We start from the raw sequence: 24,429 nt of genomic DNA on the forward strand, positions 1-24,429 counted from the left end.
AATATCCCCCATGCTTAAGAGAGAAACTTGTTTTTGTGCCTCTGCCCACTGATTTAGGGGTAGGTCCGGCCACCCACTTGGTGTTGGCAACGTGTGGAAGGGAAATCTGTATCCCTGGGACACTATATTTAAAACCCATTTGTCCTGGGTAATGAGTTCCCAATTCTTTGCATGAAGAGCAATCTTTCCTCCCCAAAGGGGCAATCAAGTTGATAAGTGCTTGGAAATTGTAAAAGGAAGTAATTTAGACAGTTTACCATGGGGGGGGGGTCTTATTATTCCCAGATTTGGAAGTGGAGGCCCCCCACTGCTTAGTTCTGTGCATCCCCTGGGACTGAAACCTGGGGTTTTTGCTGTGTCTGGGTTTGGCTTGAGAAGACCTGGAAGGGGCTGGAAAGGACCAATTCTTAGAGAGCCAGTGCCTACTAAATCTAGGAGGCTGAACTTGTAAAAAAATCTTTAACAGTTTAACAAGAACTTCCTCAGCCTTGTTGCCAAACAGGCGGTCCTGATTTAAAGGAACATTCAACAATTTAACTTTAACATGATCAGGGCAAAGATAGCTCCTTAAGCCAAGCATGCCTTCTGTGCCCAGACCCAGTAACAGCAGCCCAGCAAGAGGCCACTAATGAATCAAAACCACATCGCAAAGTATGTTTTCCAACTTGTTCAGCAGAATGCATTAAATCCTGTAATTCTTTATTTTCCACAGTCAGGAATCAACATCATTTTCGGTTTAAGCAGTCCAATAACATGTTGCTGATACTTTAACATATGAAACTAGCAGTTTAAAGCCCTAATGGCCAAAAGTGTAAGCCTTCTTACCTCATCTATCCAGTGCCCTGGAGTCTATATCAGAAGGGGTAGGATTTTTAGCAGTAGAAGCCTTCATGCCCCTTGGGCCACTGTGAAATGGTCTTTGGATCTCCAATAGGATTTTTGAAAAGGAACTTGTGGGACTCGGGGACCCTGTAGTATCTGTCAGGTTTTCTGGGAGCAGGAGGCAGGGAATCAAGGGCCAAACTAGATTCCGAAAAGCGTCAACAACAATGTGCAGTACAGGAGGAATAGCTAAAGGCCTATGCTGAGGTAGGAGAAGGAAGTCCCTAAGCCTCTTTTTCAAATCAGAAAAATCCTAGCTTTCCCAGTGGAAATGCTCCCTTAGAGTACGTAAGGTTTCCCCAAAAGAAAAATCCTCAGGAGGGGAAGCAGAGGGAATGGAGTCATCTGCATCAGAATCTTCATAAGTAGATAAGGGCAAATCCAGATCAGAAAAAACAGAATCCTGATCAGAAGATTCATAATCAACTTCAGTCCTAGGCCTCTTAGAAGGTGTGTGTGCGTGTGGGGGGGGGTTGGTTATCCCCTGATTAGAGTTATTAGATCTTCAGACATTCTTATTTGTTTTTTAGGCTTAGAGACTTGAGCATGTGGCCGGGGTGTCTTTTTTTTTTAGGCATGGATCGAGATTTAGGCCTAAGTAAAGGAGGCATCGGTTTAATATGCAAGTCCGTAGGCCTGAATACACCCCTCAGAAGCTGGTGCCTGCACAGCGACTCCGGACCCACCCAAGGTAGAGACATCTGCGGGTTCCATAGTTGAAGCATCTCGCGATATACTGGACTCCGAATGGGTCTCCGTAGAGGCCTGATTAGCGGGTATCAGGGGCTGTGAAAGCGCCTCACTGAGTACTGGCAACTGGCTTAGGAGAAGCATCGTTGGCAGTTATGGACCTCTGCGGCCTGTCTCTGTCTTTATCTGTGTGTTTTTTTCGGAATCCCGGTAGTTGGATGGCTAACAGACGACATTTCTGGATAATTAAACCAAGAACCGATATATTTAGAGGTGAAAATATACAGAAAACGGATAGTGCGCTGATTAAATAAAGCACAAAACTGACAGCAAGATACGTCGTGGTCAGGGCCTAGGCAAGGAATACAGTACGAATCAAAATCTTTATGAGGTATTTGCTATCCACAAGTAATGAAATTAACTTTTTCTGACATCGGTAAGGAGCAAGAAATAAAGTTCCCCCAACAGGGTACTTAGCTTTAGTTGAAGACTTTGGTTCTGAAACAAGAAAACAAAAATTTCACGAGTCGGCCGACCAGCACTTGCGAACTGCTTCTGCTTCGGGCACCGCACGGCAAGAAAGACTGATGTAATGGAGTTGGCTGCATGTTTTATACCCCTGATGTCATGGAAGAAGGGACAGCAACCAAAGCAGGACCCAAGACTGTTAATCAGGCCAACTGAGGGCTACCTGCAAGCAGATAACCCAAATGTAATGACTGCAACAATGAAACACGAAGAACATCTGCAGCACAGTCTATGTTTAAGTTATTTCAGCTCCCTAACACCTTCCACCTCACAGTTAAGATAAAGTAAGGGTGCAGCACCAAAATAATCCTTTCGACAGAAAGACAGCAACTAAGCCAATTAAAAACAATGCAGACTTAAAGTAATCCTTTGGACAGTACAAACAGCAACCAATCCAACTGAACAGTGTGTGTGTGTGTGTGTGTGTGTGTGTGTGTGTAACATTCAGTTTAACTTCCTGAATGTAATACAAACACAACCTGCTATTAATACAGATGTTAAATTACATCTTATGCCAATTCCCACACTCCTTTTCAGGCCAACATAAGTATTAACGCAACTGCGAAAATGTGGTTGTGATAATATGCAAGTAATAAGTAAGTTTGTGTACTGTCCTCATAATTCTGCATTTGACATCAGCAAATTATTTACGGAACTGAAATCCTGGATAATACTTGGGTCTCCATAAGTATCTTTCAAGCACTAAAGGAACACAACTCCACTGTGACTCTCAACTGCAATTTTAGCTCCATACCTCTGGTAAACCTGACAATATCTATATAAATACCAACTTGAATTTTCTAATTATCCCAAATTTCAGAGAGTTAGCAGTCTTTCAGCAACTTCGACTACAGTAACTGCTTAGGTAGCAGCACTCCTATCACTATAGGGAGATGTACACTCTTCCATTGCAGTACTTCAGAGTTCTGATAACACGATACTACAGTGAAGTCAGCAAGGAAATTCTCCTAGTACCATGACCGCATTTCCCCACACCCACCCCACCCATAAACATGGCCACAGGCCTAGTAGGACTGACCTGCTCAGCAAAACATAAAATGAACAAGCCAGCAAGCCAATCAAATCTCTACAAAAAAAGAATCCCAAGCTAAATAAAGCTCTGTTGGATGGGAGACACTGGATACTGAAATACAGACATTTCTCCAGAGGTGTCCCTGAAAAAAGAAGTTATATACTCACCATAACGTTCCATCAGAGTAGGTAACTTCATTTGTCAGCAACCTGTGGGTATCGGATCCGATCCGGACCTGAGCCGGCAGCTTTTCAAGCTAGAGACCCGAGCTCCAAGCTCCTCCTCCTTACCCATAATACCCTGATACCTCCCTCCAGTCCTTAGATAGAGTTTGCCCTATTAGCACAATATACCAAAGAAACAAACCACCTGAACATCCTAACCTGATACCAACTAGGAGTGAAACAATCATTCAGGTGACGAACTACAGGTTAGGGGGATGGAGGGGGGGCGGATGCTGACAAATGAAGTTACCTACTCAGATGGAATGTTATGGTGAGTACATAACTTCTTTATCTGAAGTAGCCAACTTCATTTGATCAGCAACCTGTGGGACAGAGTCCCCAGCTACCAAAAACTTGGGAGGTCCTCATGGAAGGATATTCCGGAGCACTGCAGAGCCAAATTATGCCCTCCCCCTGGATATCAAATCCAACTTATAATGTGTAATAAAAGTATGAGAGGAAGCCCAAGTGGCCACAGAACAAATGTCATCCAAGGGCACCCTTGACCAAAAGGCAGCAGAGGTAGCCACAGAGCGGGTAGAATGTGCACGAACCCACACGGGCACAGGTCGGCCAGAGATTTTGTACGTGAGCAAAATGCAGTGAGAAATCCACCTAGCTAGAGTTACCTTTGTCACTGGTTTACCCAAAGATCGCTTAGCAAAGGAAACAAAGAGCTGCTCCGATTTTCGAGAGGCAGCCGTTCTATACAAATAAAAGTGCAACTGTCTATGCACATCTAATGAATGGAGTCTGTACTCCCCTTTGTTCTGGTAGTTATGGAAGAAAACAGGCAGATTAATGAATTGGTTGATGTTCGCCTCGGAAGCCACTTTATGTAAAAAGGAGGGATTAGTCCTGAGGGAAACTCTGTCTTTATGGAAGACAAGATACGGAAGTTTAGAACAAAGGGCCTGAAACTCCGATACCCTTCTAGCTGAGGTAATAGCAATCAAAAAGGCAGTTTTCCAAGACAAATACTTTAAGTCAACCGAAGCTGCAGGCTCAAAGGGGGGGACCAGTAAGAGCCTGGAGGACTAAGGTTAGATCCCACGGAGGAACCGCATTCTTTACAGGTCGTCTTAAAAGAAAGGTACCCTTCAATAAGGTCTTGCAGATCTTAGAGGAAGCTAAGGGACCAAGATTGTCTCCGATGTGGAAGTGGAAAATAGCCATCTGAACCTTCACACTTGAACTGGCCCCCTGATGAAAAATGTGGGATAAAAACTCAAGAACTGCTGGAATGGGAGCCGTAAAGGGATCCAAATACCTATGCCCTGCCCAGATAGAAAAACGTTTCCATTTACTATTGTAGACTTTCCTGGTAGAAGGCTTATGTGCGGCCACCAGGATGGATTTAACTGCGCATGAGATACCGGGAGTCCTAGCCACTAACGGAACTGGATCAACCAAGCCGAAAGCTTGAGGTCGTCCAGGTTCGGGGTTTTCAATCCCGAAGGATGAGAGATGAGATCCGGAATGTGATCTAAGATCCAAGGAGGAGCTACTAGATGAGACCGCAAGAATGGGAACCAGGTTTGACGAGGCCAGAATGGGGCTATGAGGATAACTTTGCTCCCCAACAGACGAGCTTTCTGCAAGAATTTTGTCATTAACAGGAGAGGAGGATAGGCATACAGAAGACCAGATGGCCAAGCATGAACCAAAGCGTCTCTGGGGCTCTCCCCTGGTGGGGGGATTAGAGCGAAAAACTCACTGCACTTTGCGTTCGAAGGCAACGCAAACAAATCGCAGCGAGGTTGAACCCATTCAAGGAAGATCCGTTTCGCTAAGGGGTTCAGAGACCACTCGTAAGGAGAGAGGATAGTTCGACTCAGTTTGTCCGCTAAAATGTTGGACCGACCCCGGGATGTGTGCTGCTAGCAGAAAGCTGTTGGTGGATATCGCCCACTCTCAAACTCTCATGGCCTCTCGGCAGAGAGGGTAAGACCTGGCTCCCCCCCTGTTTATGTACCAGACCACTGACATGTCTGTTTGAATTGCAATAGTCCCTAGAGGAAGAAGGGCATGGAGAGCCTGCAACGCTAGAAGCACCGCCCTCATCTCCAGAACACGGATATACAGAACGGTCTCTGTTGGAGTCCAGGTGCCTTGGACGGTTCTGCCCATGCAATGCCCCCCCCCACCCTAGGCGAGAAGCGTCCGTGGTCACTGTGGCTTGGGATAGAGGCATCAAAAAAGGGCGCCCTTCCCGAAGCTCTCGGGAATGGAGCCATCAAAGCAGAGATTCCCTGCAAACCCAGCTGAGGGGAATAGGGGAGTACAATGGATGTCGAAGGATGGACCACTGGACCTGTAAGGTCCATTGAAGAACCCTCATATTCAAATCGGGCTAGGGGTGAAAGGTTGATAGCCACTGCCATCGACCCTATAGCCCTCAGGACTAATTCCACCGGTGGGGCTGAAGACTGTAGAAGAGCCAAGATGTGGAGAGAGTTAGGTTGCAGAATCTGTCCGTCAGAAAAGCCTTGGACTGAAGCGTGTCTATCCTGGCCCCTATGAAATCCAAGACCTGAGCAGACTGACGGGACAATTTTTTGTAGTTTACAGTGATCCCCAATTGGTGGGCCAAACACAGGAAATAATCCCTGGCCGAGCACAGTGGATGCCTGGAAAGACCTGTATTCCCTGAAGCCTCAGGTGGGCCGCTACAACCGCCATGACCTTGGTGAACACCCTGGGGGCTGTGGTGAGACCAAAGGGGAGGACCCTGAACTGATAACGGCTGGCTCCCAGCCGAAAGCGGAGAAATCTTCTGGATCGCCTGTCCATGAGAATGTGGTAGTACGCATCCTTGAGGTCTATGGAGCACATCCAGTCGTTCTCCTGCAGAAGGGGGAGAATAGATTGAATGGTGACCATCCGGAATTTTTCTTTGGCAATGGACAGGTTCAGTGTAGACAGGTCGACAACTAACCTTAGGTACCCCCATCTTTTTTGGCACCAAAAAGAACCTGGAGTAAGTGCCTGATTCGGACTGGCCTGGGGGGACGCGCTGGATGGCTCTTTTCCTTAGCAGCTCTTCTATCTCTAAGGCTGCCGGCCTCCCTCTGATTGGGTGGGACACTGGGGAGGCGCCCAACTGAGGGGGAGAACTCAGAAAGGGAATAAAGTAACCTCTGGATATTATATGGAGCACCCAGTGATATATCGTGATGGACTCCCAGTGCGCTAGGTGCTCCAAGAAACGACCCCTGACTGCCTCCAGAGAGAAGCAGTCTGGCAACCCCTAAGGGTTGCTTCGCGGGTCGATCAAAAAAGGGTTCCCTCGACCCAAAATTCCTCGGCCCCCCCCCTGCCTCGGGGCCGGCGTCCACCCTCTCCTCCCCTGCCTCTGAAGGACGAGGGGTCCGGAGCGGAACAGGATTGTTAAAATTTCCGGAACCACATCTTTTGTCCTCGCTGGTTCCTGGAAAAGGACCTTTGAGGAGCAGAGAAGCGGATTCCAATGGCAGACGTGTCTTCTCGTCTTTCTCGCTCTGGAGTAGCGTATTGCGGATGGTCTTGCCAAACAGCGTAGAACCGTCAAAGGGAGCGTTCGCGAAGGACGCCTTGAAGGGTTCCGCAAAATCGCTAAGACGAGCCAGGCATGACACCGTAAGGTGATGCCTGCTCCGCTGGCTCTAGCCGCTCCCTCAGTGGCATAGGAGAGAAGCCGCATAGAAGTGTTGGATATTGACTTTAGAGTGCTCATTCGTGCCAAGAAGGTTCGTTTGTTCTCGGCCGACATGGACTCCGGGGGTGACCCAGCATACTCTGATTAGGTCCCGCTGAAGCCGAATTACGTGTGCCAAGTAGTTCAGCGCCCTTACAGAGAAAGTGGCTGAAGCGAACATCCACTTTCCAATGCGGTCCATCGTCCGAGAATCCTTGTCTGGAGGATGTACCGAGGAACTTTCCTGCGCCAGTTCCTTCTTGGTGGCAGCCGCCACCACCATGGCATCTACTGGGGCACCTTTGCCCCACGCTGTCCTGTCGGGGGGCTAAGGATTTTATCTGGTCTCCAGGGTATCGACTCTACAGTGTCCGGCTCCTTCCACGTCCTGGTAGTTATGAGGTCTACCAGGGGGTCGGCCGGAGGGGACACCCAAGAGGTAGATGGGCCTGCGTCAAACGCCTCCAGAAACACAGACTCATCCGAGGAAGGCTTTTGGCTGACCACCCCCCTCTCTAATGCGCAGCATCTCCATGATGTCTCCAAAGGAGACGTCCTCGGGGGGTAACTTGGGGGGACCTTCCCCTTCCTCCAAGTCAGTGTCTTCCGTGAGGGACTCGGGGGAGTCCAAGTGCCTCCTTTTACAGTTTCGTTTGTGAGGGACCTCCTTTGGGGGGGGGGGGGTTGTCCGAGGAGGGCTCAACAATCAGGTCCTGTTCCTCTAGGGGAACCATCTGGGACATAGACGCAGGCTGTCCCTGGGGCCGGATGATGGAAGACATGCCCGTCTGTGAGGGAATGGCGGGTGGATCCGTAGCATGAGCCTGGGGCCTCGAATCCCTTGAAAGGACCCTCTCCACGACGTCGAAGGCCAAGGGTGAACTGCTCTCCCTAGGATCAGAGAGCAGCCCCCTCAGATCTGACGTGTGGATCGACGCCGGAGTCGACGCGATCGGACCCAAAAGAGTAGTGCGCTCCGACCGCATTGGAGCCGAAGACACACTAACCCCTCCGGATCAGAGGCTCGGCTCACGGCCCCGAGAGCTCTGATCCAAAAAAGGACCTGACAAACTCGAGGGTACAGCCGGCAAAGTAGCGATTACTATGGGCGCCGACACCCCAGCTCCGACTGCTCCGAAACCAGATAGTGGATCGGAGAAGGAGCAATGAGGGCAAAGAAGGGGGGGGGCAAGAGCACTTCCATCTGCATCTGGGCCTGGAGAAAGTGATGCATCATCCGGTCCATGCCCATATCTGAAAGGCTCCTCCTAGTGGATCTAGAAGCAGCAGAGGCTGCCCGGGAAGGCCACCGACGACCTCGAAGGTGACCGGGTTTCCTCCTCCGGCTCTAGAGAGAAACGTGGAGAACGAAGCAGAGAGGGGGAAGACCCGAGCTGCTTAGCCAGCGGGGCCGAGGGAGCAGAATCGGCCTGCCGCTTGTGGCTCCTATGCCTCTCCCTGTCAAGCTCCTTGTCCCTTTTCTCTCTCTTCCTGGAGTCCCTCTCTCCCTGGGCCACAGTGGGAGTTTGAGTCCTGGCCAGGGAAGCAGGAACAGCCGCATCTGGTGCCACCGAGGGAGAGGACGACGAAGCAGAATCAGTGGGCAAAAGGCCCGCAAGGATTAACTTGGTCCTCCTGTCCCTCAAAGCCCGGGGCTTAAAGGCCGCACAAATTTGGCAGCCTGATGACAGATGGGCCACCCCCAGGCAAATAACGCACTGAGTGTGGCCATCGGCTGGGGACAGCTTAGGGCCACACTCAAGAGCATTTAGAAAATACGGCCTTAGGGCCTTCAGCCATATTAACACACACACACACACACACACACACACACACACACACACACACACACACACACACACACACACACACACACACACACACACACACACCCCTTCACTCACAGATAAGGGGAAGGGGAACTACAACTAACCAACTACTATAAAAAAAAAATTTAACAGAGTATACCAAGGGTCGGAAGGAAATACACAATTTTTGAAGAAAAAACTAGAGAATAAAACCCTCCAATTTACTCACAAACCGCCAGGAGCTAGTCACTCGTGCTTCAAGAAGTCGCGGCAAATGAGATCTGGGGGATGGAGGGAGGTTGCAGGGTATTATGGGTACGGGGGAGGAGCTTGTAGCTCAGCTCTCTAGCTTGGAAAGCTGCCGGCTCGGATCCAGTACCCACAGGTTGTCAATCAAATGAAGTTAACTACTTCAGATCCTGGAATGCTTTACTAGCCAAGAGACATAAGCCTTTGGTAGTGGAAGGAAATTCATCAGTGAAACAAAAGGTTTGTCAACCTCATGCATGTCTTAATTTTCAGGTAAATCAAAAATGAAATGCACCATGGTATTGCTAGATGCACAGAAAATATTAAGAGTGCTGTTTGACTTGCATCAGAAGGTTGGGACCAGATCCATCCAGTAATTCTTTTAATACCTTGTGCACTTCTTCCACTATGCTGGTCTGAAAATATAAAGTGTCTGAAGTAACAAAGTGCCTACAACAACATGGTAGGCACAAAAACAAGCTTCCTGAACCTGTCCCTTGCAACAGACTCCCTTGCCCATAGAATTAGCAGGTGGACAACAATATGGCAGCCTAGTTTTGCACCACAACAAAAACACCCAGTTTTAGATCCTTTGCTCAAATGGAACATTCCCTGGGGAGCAAACACACATGCCACATTCTCAGGTAATAAGGCCAATACACTTGGATGATCCCAGGCCATGCTGGTGGCACACAACATACATGTGAAAAGGTATCACCAAGAAAAACTGCAAGGTGAACCTATAAACCCTCTGCAGTCTTCACTGGTGAGCTGCATTAACTACAGGTATCAAATTCAGGACCTTCGGGGGATGCACGAAAGCAAAGTTCACCCCTTCATTGTCCAAATCTTCCATAAGAAGAATCATTAAGTTTAGTTTTTGTTAAATCCTTCTTGGGTCTTTTGGAAGGATCATCTGAGACTAAGGAATAAAGGACCCTTTTTCTGTAAAGCTCGGCAAAGAAGGTGGAAAAATACTGAAGAGCTTCTGTTCCCAAAACACTTTAATAGAGCAGAATGTCACTATATTGAGACAGAAAAGTGCGACCCATTGCTTCGAAAAGCCAATAGTACCATCGACACATCCAGTACTGATAAAAACCACTATATGAAATCAGAGAGCCAGCACCAACATTCATCACCCCAGCACTGGAGGGCACTGAGGCAAAAAAAAATGGGACATGACTGAGCTAGCACTGATTCCAACTAAAAGGTTACCAGAGTGGCATGTGGAACATGCCTGAACTAGCAGCACTAATGCAAACTAAAAGGTCACCAGAGTGGCATGTACAGACCTCGGTGCCCATCCCATGATCAGTGGCATCACTCACTTCAATGGTGCCAGTCCAACAGTGGCACATGAAAAAGCACCTCTTGACAATGGCAGTCAACATCTCTGTTCGAATGAAACAAGGGAGGGAGCTCCTTACCTTCAGCCTTGAGTTTCCAAAAAGTGCATCTGCTAGCTTACCACAATTACTGGTGGGCCCCGTTGAAAAATGAAAAGAATGAGCAGCCATCAACATGAAATCAAATAGCTGTGCATTCGCAGAAGGCTCCACAAAAGTAAGCAGAAATCTTAAGCAATGCCACAGTTACTGAAACAGTTTTTTTATTTTGTCCTTCACTGTAGAAACGGGTTAAAGATGAGAAACCTGCACAAATGGAATACTTTTTAGAACTTAAGGGAAAATCAAGTGCAGGCAAGACTTCTTGCTAGCTTCCTTAAACGGCTAGGGAGGGGCATACGTTTCTCCTAAATGAGAAAAGAGCAGTACTACTGCTCATTATGTGCTTTTTAATGGATTTTACAGGATCACTTTTCAGGTTGTTGATGTTTTAGTATATCAGAACTTAATCACAGGTGCAGTACAGAAGAAAAAAGTTTTTGAATCTGGAATTGGGTGTGGGGGGTGCACTGCAAAACAAAACTACTTTTGCAAGGTTTCCAAGTTCAAGAACATGGGATCTGGAATTTTGCTACTGTTACAGGATTCAGTTGTGATGATTTGTACCCTCAAGAAAGAGGTGTGATGTCTCATTGCAAAACTCTGGAAAATGCTGGACTGAGAAAGCTCATAGCACCAGAGGCATTTGTTAACAAGGGGCATTAAAAAAAAAAAACTGACAGCCCAGGTTTACCACCATAAACAGACCTCATCCACTACTACTAGGATTCGCATCAAATCAAACAAACCATGTCCTTACTCAATAATTTGCTCAGAGCACAGCGAGAATCAGCTAAAACACCTGAACCACCTACAGTAGTAATGCTAAAACAAAAAGTGCACCCCCCACCCCGTATGCTTTGGTCAATCTCCAATGTTATCACTCTGTACCTACAAAAATATAAACATTACTTCTCATTTCCCAAACAACTTACTGCTCCAGCTATATACATATAATTCTGCCTAACTAAGGGGGACCACTTATTAAACTTACAACCTGACAATTCAAAGCCAACATCTAAAGCAAAAACTCTGCGTCTTTCTTAGGACCATCCAAACACAGCAAGCATGAGCAAAAAATTAAATTTATTACTACCAGAGCATGTAAAAATCTCATCTCTAACATCAAATGCGCCAAATACAATGCAAATAAAATGTGGGAACAAAACACCCTTCTTTTGTACCTTCAAGCAGCATAAAAAGGCAATGACGTACATGCATATATCAAATGCCAGAAAACTGTTACATTCTTAAAATGTATTCTAGAAGCAAACTAAAATCGAATAATATAGTTCCACCAAAGGCCTATATAGGTGTTTACTAGTCTAATGAACATAAGGGCTATAAGCCCAACAATCCAGCCTTTTTCTGCATCAGAAGGGACACTTGTTTACTGGTAAGGCAGTTTTTAGCAACATTCCAGATAGTAATTGAATGCCTGTGTTTCTCCCAGAAAACGACACAAATTATCAGAAAGATAATAGCCTAGTACCTATCTATAAACCTATCGGCCCAAGGGCCTACATAAGCCTAGCCAACAAGGTTCCCTGGCTTACGCCACCCAAGAAAGTTATTTTCCTCTGCCACTGTAGAGCAGAGACGCAGACTTAATATACATAATAATCATATATATTATATAATATACATAATATACATATTCTGCTATTCTTTTCCCCATAACTGCTATAAATATGCAATTGTGTTATGGAAATATGCCTATGTGAAGGATGCAAACAAATTTGTGACTATTGGTGATATAAAGGAAAAGACAACTTACTCCAAGGTCTCAATTTCCTTTGCTCCATTAAAAAATTTAACATATTTCCATATTAAAATTCTCAGTATAGTTTTCCGTTAACAGGGCAGCAGCTGTCGCCAAACGCAAAACTCTCTGGGTATGACACCCAATGTCCGGGTCCATGAAACTGTAGGGAGATAGAAAGGCGTGTCATTCGGTAGGTACGACGTGAAACATAAAAGACGACCTTACATTTTTTTTATTGTGCTGTTCCCGTGTACCCACACAAATCCAAACATTTAAGCATGATCCCAATCAGCTGTGTAAGGTAATAGTAACAACCGACAGATGCATTTTACGTGGTGGCCCTGGTCTATGCACCTTAAGTTAAAAGCACAGTTACGGATGTTTACAAAGTAGGACAAGCAACAGCGATCCCAGAAAGGGAAAGATACAATTATTGTGAATGACCGGAATTTGGAAGGCTGCAGCATTACGTGTTAAAAGTAAACCCGTGGATTCATGTCACCTGAGGCAAACGGTACACTTCGGTTACTTTTGAATTCGTTGATAATCTGGGTGATGTATACAGCAAAAAATGACATGTACAGAATTGTGTAAACAGATCCCTTATTTATTTTGTTAAAGGGTTTGCTCCTACACCAAACACTGCATTACAGTATTCAGCCTGCTGGCCCCTTAACAGAAAAGATTTTAACAACTTACTGGAAAAGAATGGGTTGCAATGGCAAACAAAATTGCACCCAGTCAGGTTTCCTGGTTTCAACAGAAGTATTTCTTACCATTACTGTTTTAAAATTAAGAACCTTAATGTATTCGGGTTCATAGGTGTCATACCCAAAGAGTTTTGCGTTTGGCGACGACTGCTGCCCAGTTAATGGAAAAGTACCAAATTCGCTTACCACTGCATGGGTTTTACCTCTGGCCTACGCTTAAACACATCAACTACCAACTCCTCCTGTGCAACAGGAACTACCACAGCAACTGCTTCTTGCTTGGCAAGCTGCAGAGACCCTAAACCATTTTAAAAAGCTGAAATTTCACGATTTTCTACACCACTTTCCGCATATAACAGTTTATATTTCTGAACTATACTCCCTTATTACGTAAAAATGATCCATCCTCTTTTTTTTCAAGCCAGTTACAATCCCTTAACTTTCATTAACTTGTTTACTGCTAACATTTCCAGTAATTACATAAATTACAAAAATATTTACCTTTGAATGACCAAGAACTTTTTTATCCCCCCCCCCCCTTCAACGTTTCATCTTCCGTTCTGTTTAAGCCCCATCAATTACCAAGCAATTCCACCCGCTGGTCTCAATATAAAAATCTAGCTTTGCATGTCATCATAGACTTACAGATTTCCACCCCCAATTTAAGTTTAAACTGGTCCTTTTCCACCAAACTCTTCTCATCTTATCTTGACATACAAAACCCATCTTCTACTAGCTCCTTTCACCAAGTAAGACCTTGTTGAAAAACGTTTAAGTAGCACCAATGTTCTAAAGCAACATTCCAAAGGTGCTTGATATGAAGTTACCACGGGGTCCAGCCTTAAACTACACATTTACATCCAATAGTTATACAGACTAACTTTATTACAGTGACATGTACACAGTACAGTTTAACTTACCACACATTGAAATAAGGCCCAATCACAGTCATATATTCAAATGCACCCCCCTTTTCCACATACACAAGGGACCAAGGGCCCAGATCTGGCTCCTATAACATATAATCCCAACTTGCCTATACATGACCAATTCCTTTTTGAAAAGCTATTATAATTTCATCATTCCTACAAATTATTCTGAGCGGTCCTTGGGAATACATACATACCATACAAAGTACTAACAGTTGCTCCCACTATTGGCTTGCCTTTAACTCCTCAGCAATAACTGGATGAAGGTCCACTACATAAACTCCTCCCAGTTCCTTTTCCCTTGCCTATGGCCAAGTATCAAACGGTGGACCCTGGGGCGCACACAGCATCAGCTGCTCTCCCCACAAAATGTTATGGTGCACACAGCATCAGCTGCTCTCCCCTCGGAACATTATGGCGCACACAGCATCAGCTGCTCTCCCCTCGGAACATTATGGCGCACACAGCATCAGCTGCTCTCCCCTCGGAACGTCATGACATGCACACAGCATCAGCTGCTCTCCCCTCGGAACGTTATGGCATGCACACAGCATCAGCTGCTCTCCTCTCGGAACGTTATGGCATGCACACAGCATCAGCTGCTCTCCCCTCTGAACGCTATGGTGTGCACACAGCATCAGCTGCTCTCCCCTCTGAACGCTATGGTGTGCACACAGCATCAGCTGCTCTCCCCTTGGAACGTTATGGCATGCACACAGCATCAGCTGCTTTCCCCTCTGAACACTATGGCGCACACACAGCATCAGCTGCTCTCCCCTCGGAACGTTATGGCGCACACAGCATCAGCTGCTCTCCCCTCGGAACGTTACGGCGCACATAGCATCAGCTGTTCTCCCCTCGGAACGTTACGGCGCGCACAGCATCAGCTGCTCTCCCCTCGGAACGTTATGACGTGCACAGCATCAGCTGCTCTCCCCTCGGAACGTTATGGCGCTCACAGCATCAGCTGCTCTCCCCTCGGAACATTATGGCGCTCACAGCATCAGCTGCTCTCCCCTCGGAACATTATGGCGGACAGCATCAGCTGCTCTCCCCTCTGAACGCTATGGTGTGCACACAGCATCAGCTGCTCTCCCCTCTGAACGCTATGGTGTGCACACAGCATCAGCTGCTCTCCCCTTGGAACGTTATGGCATGCACACAGCATCAGCTGCTTTCCCCTCTGAACGCTATGGCGCACACACAGCATCAGCTGCTCTCCCCTCGGAACGTTATGGCGCACACAGCATCAGCTGCTCTCCCCTCGGAACGTTACGGCGCACATAGCATCAGCTGTTCTCCCCTCGGAACATTATGGCGCGCACAGCATCAGCTGCTCTCCCCTCGGAACGTTATGACGCGCACAGCATCAGCTGCTCTCCCCTCGGAACGTTATGGCGCTCACAGCATCAGCTGCTCTCCCCTCGGAACGTTATGGCGCTCACAGCATCAGCTGCTCTCCCCTCGGAACATTATGGCGCTCACAGCATCAGCTGCTCTCCCCTCGGAACATTATGGCGGACAGCATCAGCTGCTCTCCTCGCGGAACGTTATGGCGTGCACATAGCATCAGCTGCTCTCCCCTCTGAATCTTACTAGCAATCTTATCTCAAGGCTAAAATTTATCACATTATCCACCTTGACAGATGAACATCGTTGGGGTTGGGAGTTGTTTTCTGAGGTAGTAACAGGAGGTCCACCTTCGTTATCTAATGCCGCGCTGAATCCTGACTACAACTTTGATGAATCCAACTGCTTTTCTGACTCTCCCACTACAAAGTTATTAAATACGATTCACTTTTGTTTCTTTTGCTACTGTTTAAAGTATTAATCTAGACACTTAGTGAAAAATAAATTTAACATTACAGGGGTCTTCTTACTACTACATCATCACAGCAGCTTCACACCAAAACGTTTTAACATAATTTCTAACACGTTATCTTCCGTCCACACAAAGCACAAAATAAAACTGAAAGCCCTGCACATACAAGTGTGTGATGGGGAGACTTCTTTTGAGACAAGCTTGTCTGTAGAGCAGTCCTTAGAGCTGTGGCATTAGTCCCGATTAAAGAAAGCAGACTTTCTATTACTACCTCAGAAAATACTCACCCCCCCCCCTCCCAGATGGTAAGCTGAAAGGTACCTCAATTCTCCTGGCAAGCATCCATGATACAAAAGAACTTCATTGTCGATGCACAACCTACAAAGAAAAACAATTATGCCCCCCCCACCCCCATTTGCTCTACTTGGTTGTGTGTCACCTATAAAATATGCTGCAACTTATGCTGCAACTAACACCACACAAAAACACAATTAATATACATTACATGCACAAAACCTGGGTTTGTTAGGTACAGCCTTTCCAGGCCGCTGCGGAAGGGTAACTACTGCCTAGAGCCACAGGATAGAATAGCAGCACTACATTTCATAATATACCAGATGTTACCACTCTGTTGTCATGCATTCATACTGCTAGTGGTGACTGTGCTGGATATTCCAGTCAAACATGGGTCTTCATGATACTTAACGGTAAAACACACACTAAATGTACAAACACCACAGTCAAATCAGACTCATTAAAGCAACCAGAGTATGAACCCCACTCCTGCAGGGATACAGGATAACACAGAAACTAAGGCACCCTCTTTTGTGGCCTCCAACAGCCAAAAATCATTCTTTGCACCATAAGATGCTGTTTGCCCAATGACTTTTTTTGCAAAGATAGTAAAAATATCCAAAATAAAAAAAAAGAAGTTGTGTCCTTACCATAACGTTCCATGTGGAGTGTTCATCTCGCCTTGGTTATTACACATGGGTTCGGAGCCGATCCTCGGCTCCGTGCCGGCCGACTGCAAGCTCTGCATCGAGAAGAAGCTCGAGGACATCTAATACCCACAATCCCCCTCTGCCTTTACCTCAGATCTAGTTTGCAAGCAAACCAGACATAAGCACGCACACATGCCAACTATATACATAAAAAAACATATATATACAAACATACCCAGTGTATGACAGTAACAGTAATACTGCAACAGCAGAAGGAGAATACTCCAGACCAGGCACCAAATCGAACGCTCTTCCTAAGGGTGGGAGGGTGGGAGTGTAATAACCAAGGCGAGATGAACACTCCACATGGAACGTTATGGTAAGGACATAACTTCTTTATGTGAGAGTGTTCAATCTCGCCTTTGTTCTTACACATGGGTAGCATCCCTAGCTCCATGATCCTGAGGAACTCAAGGGAGAACGTTCTTGAGCACAGTGGAACCAAAGGTTGCCCTATCCCTAGAAACCCTGTCCACTTTGTAATGAGATATAAATGTATGTGGTTTAGCCCAAGTAGCAGCCGCACAAATAGTGTCTAAAGGTAAACGAGCTGCATGAGCCAAAGATGTAGAAATTGATCTGGTAGAATGTCCTCTGGGTTTTGCTGATAATGTTTGATCAGAATCTTCATAAACATAAATGATACAGTCAGTTAGCCACTTCGAAGAGTTCGTTTCAGAACTGCAAGACCCTTTCTGCTGTCAGCAAAAGCTACAAATAGCTGATCAGATTTCCTGTGATCTTTTGTTCTATCCAAATAAAATCTGAGTTGTCTATGGACGTCCAGTTTGTGCAACATATACTCTAATTTATTAGAGTGGTCTTTAAAGAAGGTGGGTAAATTCAATGGACTGATTAATATTACTAGTAGAACAAACTTTGGGAAGAAAGGATGGATTAGTGCGTAGGGATACTCTGTCAGAATGAAAAATTAAATAAGGATGTTTGACCGAAAGGGCCTGCAGCTCAGACACCGTCTAGCAGATGTAATAGCCACTAGAAATAATGTTTTCCATGACAAAAATTTCAAAGTGCAACTTGAAGCTGGTTCAAAGGGTGGTAACATCAATTTAGAGAGCAATAAATTTAAATTCCACGGTGATGTCGGACTTCTGACTGGTGGTCTGATATGAAAAGAACCTTTTAAAAAGGCTTTACAAAGTCTGTGAGCCATAATAGATGCACCACTTTCTTCTACATGATAGTTAGAAATGGCAGCTAACTGTACTCTTAAGGTAGCCGGGGAAGCTCCTTCCTGAAATAATTCGGTCAGAAATTCTAAAACCTTATTCAACGGAGCTGTAACAGGGTCCAACTGATGTGACTCCGCCCAGAAGACAAAACGTTTCCATTTACTGGTGTAAGTCTTTGTAGTGGAAACTTTATGAGAAGCTACCAAAATATCTTGAACGCCCGATGTAAGGGGAATTGACCTGGCTAAAAGAAGCGGAGCAGCCAAGCTGCTAGATGGAGAGATTCAGGGATGGGTGAGGAACTCCTGACGAGTGAGTCAGTAGATCTGGCTCTGGGTCCAGCATCCAAGGTCCCCGAATGCGGTGATGCAAGAGAAAGGGGAACCAAATTTGACGAGGCCAGAACGGAGCAATGAGAATTATAGTCCTCTGAAGGTTGTTTGCTTTCTGTAGAAACTTTGCAATCAGGGCAAATCGAGGAAAAGCATATAGGACACCCGGGGCCAATCGTGCACCAGCGTCCCTGGGGACTTCCCTGGAGGGTAATAGGGCAAAGTAGCTCCTGCATTTGGCGTTCATTGGAGACGCAAACAGATCGCAGGTAGGCTGGCCCCATTTGCGAAAAATCTTATACGCAACTGACTGTTTGAGGGACCACTCGTGAGGCAATAGTATTGCCTTGCTCAGCCTGTCGGCTATGACGTTGGATGACCCCGGGATGTGCGTTGCGATCAGAAAGCGACCGGTGGACTCTGCCCATTGCCAAATTCTCATGGCCTCTCTGCATAGTTGGTAAGACCTGGTTGCCCATTGCTTGTTTATGTACCAGACTACGGACATGTTGTCTGTCTGAACTGCAATGGTCCCTGGAGGAAGAAGGGGAGCAAAGTGTTGCAACGCCAAAAACACTGCCCTCAACTCCAGAACATTGATGTGCAGATTGTACTCCAGATTGGTCCATTCGCCTTGGACTGTCTGTCCCTGAAAGATGCCCCCCCACCCTATCAGGGAAGCGTCCGTGGTTATCGCCGCTGACGGTGTGGGTAGCACAAATGGTCTTCCACGGATAGGTTGCAAGTCTGTAACCACCACATTAGGTGTGATTTGCATGTTTTCGTTATCAATATTTCGTGAGTCAGTGGAAGTTGTTGGAATGACCATTGTGCAAATAGAAGCCATTGTAGCACTCTCATGTGCAGTCTTCCCAATGGTATTGCTACGAGAGAAGCTGCCATGAGACCCAAAACTTTCAGAACAATTTTGCTGGGGATTTTCTGGACGACAGCAGAAGGGAAATGTTGAATTGAAGTGCTACTATTCTTTCTGTCGGAAGTTTTAGAACTGACTGACGTATCTAATTCCGCTCCTATAAATAAGATATGCTGTGATGGCTGTAGCAAAGATTTTTGAATTTACTGAAATGCCAAGGTGTGTACAAAGTTGTAGGAGTAATCCCTGGCTTGTATCAGTTGGCCTGGTGGTGGCAGACAGGAGCCAGTCGTCCAGATACGGAAACACCTGGAATCCTAGGCCTCAGATGAGACGCTACCACTGCCATGCATTTGGTGAAGACCCTGGGGGCTGTGGTCAGGCCAAAGGGCAGGGCTCGAAACTGATAGTGACTGGCTCCCAGCCGAAGCGCAAGTGATCTCTGGACGCCCTGGCCATTTTGATGTGGTAGTATGCGTCCTTCAGATCTATTGAGCACATCCAGTCGTCCTTCCGTAAGAATGGAAGGATCGATTGAAGCGTGACCATTCGAACTTTTCCTTCTTGACAAAGGTGTTGAGATGACTTAGGTCCAGAATTGGCCTCCAGTCCCCTGTTTTCTTTGGAACTAAAAAGAACCTTGAGTAAGTTCGAATCCTATTTGGTCCGCTGGGACTGGTTGGATGACTCTTTTTCTAGCAGCTTTGAAATTTCTGTAGCTGCTGGGTCTCGCAGATGGGGTGGTACATCTGGGAGTTTTCTCTTTGGAATGGGGGTGGATAGAAATGGGATTTTGTAACCTCTGGTAATAATGCTTTTTACCCAATTGTCTGAAGAAAGGTTTTGCCAGGCCTGAGGGTATAAAGCTAAGCGACCCCCGACTGCCTCCAGAGCAGGACAGTCGGGCCTCCTCTCAGGAGTGCTGAAAAGGTTTGCCAGGGAGGTTATCCCTGTCACCTTGGTTTTGCGGACCCCCTCTGCCGCCAGGGCGGCGTCTTCCACCTCTGCCTCTAGAGGGGGCATCACCCTGTGTGTTTGGAAAAGATCCTTGGGGTTTTCGAAACCACATTTTCCCACCACGTTGCCCTTTGGGGTACGGTCTGGAAGGGGTGGAAAAACGGACTCCGACAGCAGACAGAGTCTTTCCCTCCTGTTCACACCGGGTAAGGGTCTCCTTTACTTTAGGGCCAAAAAGTGTGGCTCCATCAAATGGGGCGTTAGTAAAGGAAGACTTGAAGGCTTCCATAACGAACATAAGCGCATCCAGGATTGCCTACGAAGAGCAATCGCTGAAGCCGCTGCCCTACTCGATCCTTCGGCTGCATAGGATATCAGCCTCATGGACGAGTTCACAATGGACGTAAGGGTGTTGAGATGCGCTGTAACTTTCTCTGAGACAGCGGCATCTGTAGCACCCTGGAGGGTATCTCCCAACTCTTTGACTAGATCCCTCTGTAAACGTGTAAAATGAGTCAAATAGTTCAGGGAAAGCATAGAGAAAGCCGCTGAACTGAAAATGCGCTTCCCGTATCTGTCCATGGTCCTAGAATCTTTGTTAGGCGGATGGACAGATGAGGAAGACTCCGACATCTCCTTTTTCGTGGCCGCTGCCACCACCATGGCGTCTACTGGAACTCCTTTGGTAAGGTAAGCTTTGTCCTGTGGTGCCGTGATGTACTTATTTGGCTTCATAGGGACTGGTTCCACCGTGTCAGGAGTCTCCCACGCCCTTCGAGCAATTAATTCCATTAACTCAAAGGGCGGAGTGACCCAGGAGGAGGAAGGACGGGCACCAAATGCCTTCAGCAAAACTGACTCATCCTCAGAAGGGGGGAGGGCTTGCCAGTCACCTCTCTGTTTAAGGATCTCCAAGATGTCAGAAAAAGAGACATCCTCTGAAGGTGACTTAGGGGACCCTTCTGACTCATCTAAGTCAGTATCAGATGTCAAGGATTCTTGTGGAGAATCCAAGTGTCTCCTCTTACACAGTCTTTTCCTAGGAACTTCTTCGTGGGGAGCATCCGAAGAAGCCTCCGAGGAAGAGGGGGCACATCCAGGGGTGGCTGAGACACTGGTGCCCGACGCTTGGACGTGGCCGTGGGTGCAGAGGAGGATAACGGTCCTTTGCGGGGAGGAGAAGCTGTACCTGCTGATGTGGTTGTCTGGGTAGACAACACCTTCCTCATGAGGTCGAAGGCCCCCGGGTCCCGAGTCGAGGTATCTCCCGGTTCCGAAGAAATGGGAAGAATCCCCGAAACAGGAGCCGAAGGCACCGACCCCGAGGACGGAACCGAATCGATCCGTGCCGAGGCCCCGAGAGGGAGAGTCGGAACCGAAACATCGGTTCGACTCTCGGTCCCGGAACCAAGGACAGATCTTGCCCGAGACTCCAGTACCGGATCGGATGGAGTCGAGGTAAACGGTGCCGACCGAGAAAAAGACGGTTCTGGCACCGAGGGCTCCACAATCATCAGGTCAGCTTCTTCCGGCTCCGAAGACTGAACAGGTCTCGGAGGAGGAACAGATGGAGATAGTGGCAGGCCTTCAAGTCTCGACATCAACTGAGAGGAGACCGAAATAAGTTTGGACAGGGCCGTATGCTCCATAAGTTTCTGCACCACCCGGTCCACGTCTGTGTCGGAAAGGGCTCTAGAAGAACGAGTCGAAGGGATCGAAGACGGAGCCGACCTCAACAGAGTCGGTGGAGGGAGCTCCGTCACCGGTTCCAAGACTCGAGGCTCGGGAACTGCCAACAGTTGAACACTCGGCACCGAAGTCTGTGGAACCGGTGATCTAACTAGACTCGAAGAGCTCGGAGCCGATGACTTTGGCTCCGACGCCTTCGACCCCTTCGAAGACTTGGATGCCTGGTCTGAAGCATCCAGAGCCTCCTGGAAAGAGGGTTTCAGTAATCCTCTATCCATCAGTTTCCTGCGCCTATCTGTCATGACCCTCCCACTAAAAGAGTGACAAATAGAGCAGTCCTCTTGTAAGTGGAGAGGGCCAAGACAGTAGACACAGGAACTGTGGTTGTCTGTGACCGACATTTTTGGCCACACTGACAACGCGTTTAAAACCAGATTTCATCTTTTCAGACATATTGACAAATGAAAAGACAGTCCAGTCCAGTAAAAAGTCCAATCCAGTAATAGTGTCAAATCCGGGAATAAGAGTCCGTTTGATAATAGCTAAAAACAAGACTACCACAAGTTTTTAGTCAAAAAAGTCAAATCCGATAACTGCCTAAAGGCAAGACTACAACAAGTTTCTAGTCACAAGCCAAGAAGGGGTAGGCCCCGAAAAACTCTAAACTCGAAAGTTAACTAAGTTAAGCTATTCTAAGTGTCGAGAATTTCTAATGCACTCACACACCTACTTTTATACTCTAAGTAACTAGATAGAAAGAAATTTCTGAAATTTAAACAGAATAGATAAATATCTTATCTGTACAGCCTCGAGCTAGTCTCCAGCGATGCGTATGCAGCAGCGGCAAACTAGATCTGAGGTAAAGGCAGAGGGGGATTGTGGGTATTAGATGTCCTCGAGCTTCTTCTCGATGCAGAGCTTGCAGTCGGCCGGCACGGAGCCGAGGATCGGCTCCGAACCCATGTGTAAGAACAAAGGCGAGATTGAACACTCTCACATCTTTAATTATAATCAGTCAAGAGATTCTGCCCTTCCCCCTTCCTGTGTGACATTGCTTTAAAGTAGAATTTTCCACAAAGAAAATGTCAAAATTTGATCAAGAATCACAAACATGGAATTTTCTGTTCGTACAAAATAAAGTAAAATATTAAGTTGATGCAGGATGTCAGTTTTATTTAGTACTTGTCCTACCAAAGGAAAAACACTTACTTTTTACTAAGTTCCTCAAGTTCAGCTCTCAGCTTTCCCAGTTCAATCTGCAGCCGCGCTCTGTCTTTAGCAGTATCATCCAAAGCCTTGCGTGCATCAGTTAACTCAGATTCATACAGGATCTTGATTCCACTCACCTAAAAGGACAAGTTGTATGTTCCATAAAAAAGTAAAACAAATGCTCTTCAAAAATTGACACAATGAAAAAAGTGACCCACAGAAAAGTCTGCATAACATATGGAACAAGTCTTATTCAGAGCATATTAGTATACACCACTGTTTCAACCAATTCACTGTACGTGCTCCAATTCCTATTTACATGCTAGGCATGTGAAAAAGGATGCACTGCCTACTAAACACACCCTAACGGAAATTTTTTCCCAATGTAGGCAATTACAGCTGACCAATCTGGGGGGGGGGGGGGGGGGGGGATATCTGCTTACATTACCAGTGCTAGTTACCTATTAATTATCTACATATAAAGAAGTAACTTAAAGCTAGGTGCAACACCAATTACCTTTTCGTAGGTCTGCAATCAATAACTCGCCTAACACACTGCTGTACCAAGTCTGCGCAAAAAATATTGCCTTTTATGATTAGAGTGCTCCAAATTACATTTCTCCTTTTCCTGCAGCCTCAAACCAGGGCACATTTTAAAGTACTACTTTTCCTAGCCTCAAAATACTTTGCAAGTAATGCTTTGTTGCTAGACATACCAAGCCACCAGCTTATAACTAAGAACAGTCTTATCTCCACACATCTCCATACCCCACCACATATTAAACTTGCATTTACCTTACCACAGCTACAGTTACATCAGTAACCAAAGCTAGACACACAGATTTTTCCACTTGCAGCTTAACCAATAAACTCACCTAACACGAACAACCAAATGTTACTGTAGGAGTAGTTAGAAAAGCTTAGTAGTTGAGATGTAACTGGAAAAAATGGTGAGGGTAATTAACATCGCTGATGATATAAACTATAGCCATCTGCTTGTGGATCACTCTGCTGGCCTTAAAGATTAGGCCATATTCAGGTCTACCCTCTATCCAAAAATTACACCACCTACCTCCAATTCAAACTAATCAAACATTTGCATCTCGACTACACCTAGCTTACTCTCTTCTTTGTCTAAACTTAAACTGTTATTCACAATTTGACTCTACAATTCTTATTATTCTAGAATCATTTAGCAACATACTTTACACAGTCGATCCTCCACTCCCAGCACCTTTTCTTACTTAACATTTTTGACAAACTCACTAGACACTTGAAAGTGTTGCCTTTGGTTACTCCTATGCACAACTTCATACAGATATAAAACATTCCCTTCCACTTGCATTACTAAACTCCTGTCACTAACTGTACTACTGCCCATCTTGTTTTACTAACCTTCCTAAC

General features: G+C 46.4%; 1 protein-coding gene across 2 annotated transcripts in view; it reads right to left on the minus strand.

Moving 5' to 3' along the window:
• Positions 1 to 24,429, minus strand: part of LMNB2 (lamin B2) — an 859,966-nt gene that overhangs the window by 760,143 nt on the left and 75,394 nt on the right. For both annotated transcript variants that reach the window (XM_044090624.1, XM_044090623.1), the window contains exon 2: positions 23,026 to 23,162. In XM_044090624.1, the coding sequence (XP_043946559.1) occupies positions 23,026 to 23,162 (137 nt within the window). The remainder of the gene's footprint in view (positions 1 to 23,025; positions 23,163 to 24,429) is intronic.

This window comes from Protopterus annectens, chromosome 13.part0, assembly GCF_019279795.1.
Source record: "Protopterus annectens isolate FY-2018-M chromosome 13.part0, PAN1.0, whole genome shotgun sequence".
NCBI lineage: Eukaryota > Metazoa > Chordata > Ceratodontiformes > Protopteridae > Protopterus > Protopterus annectens.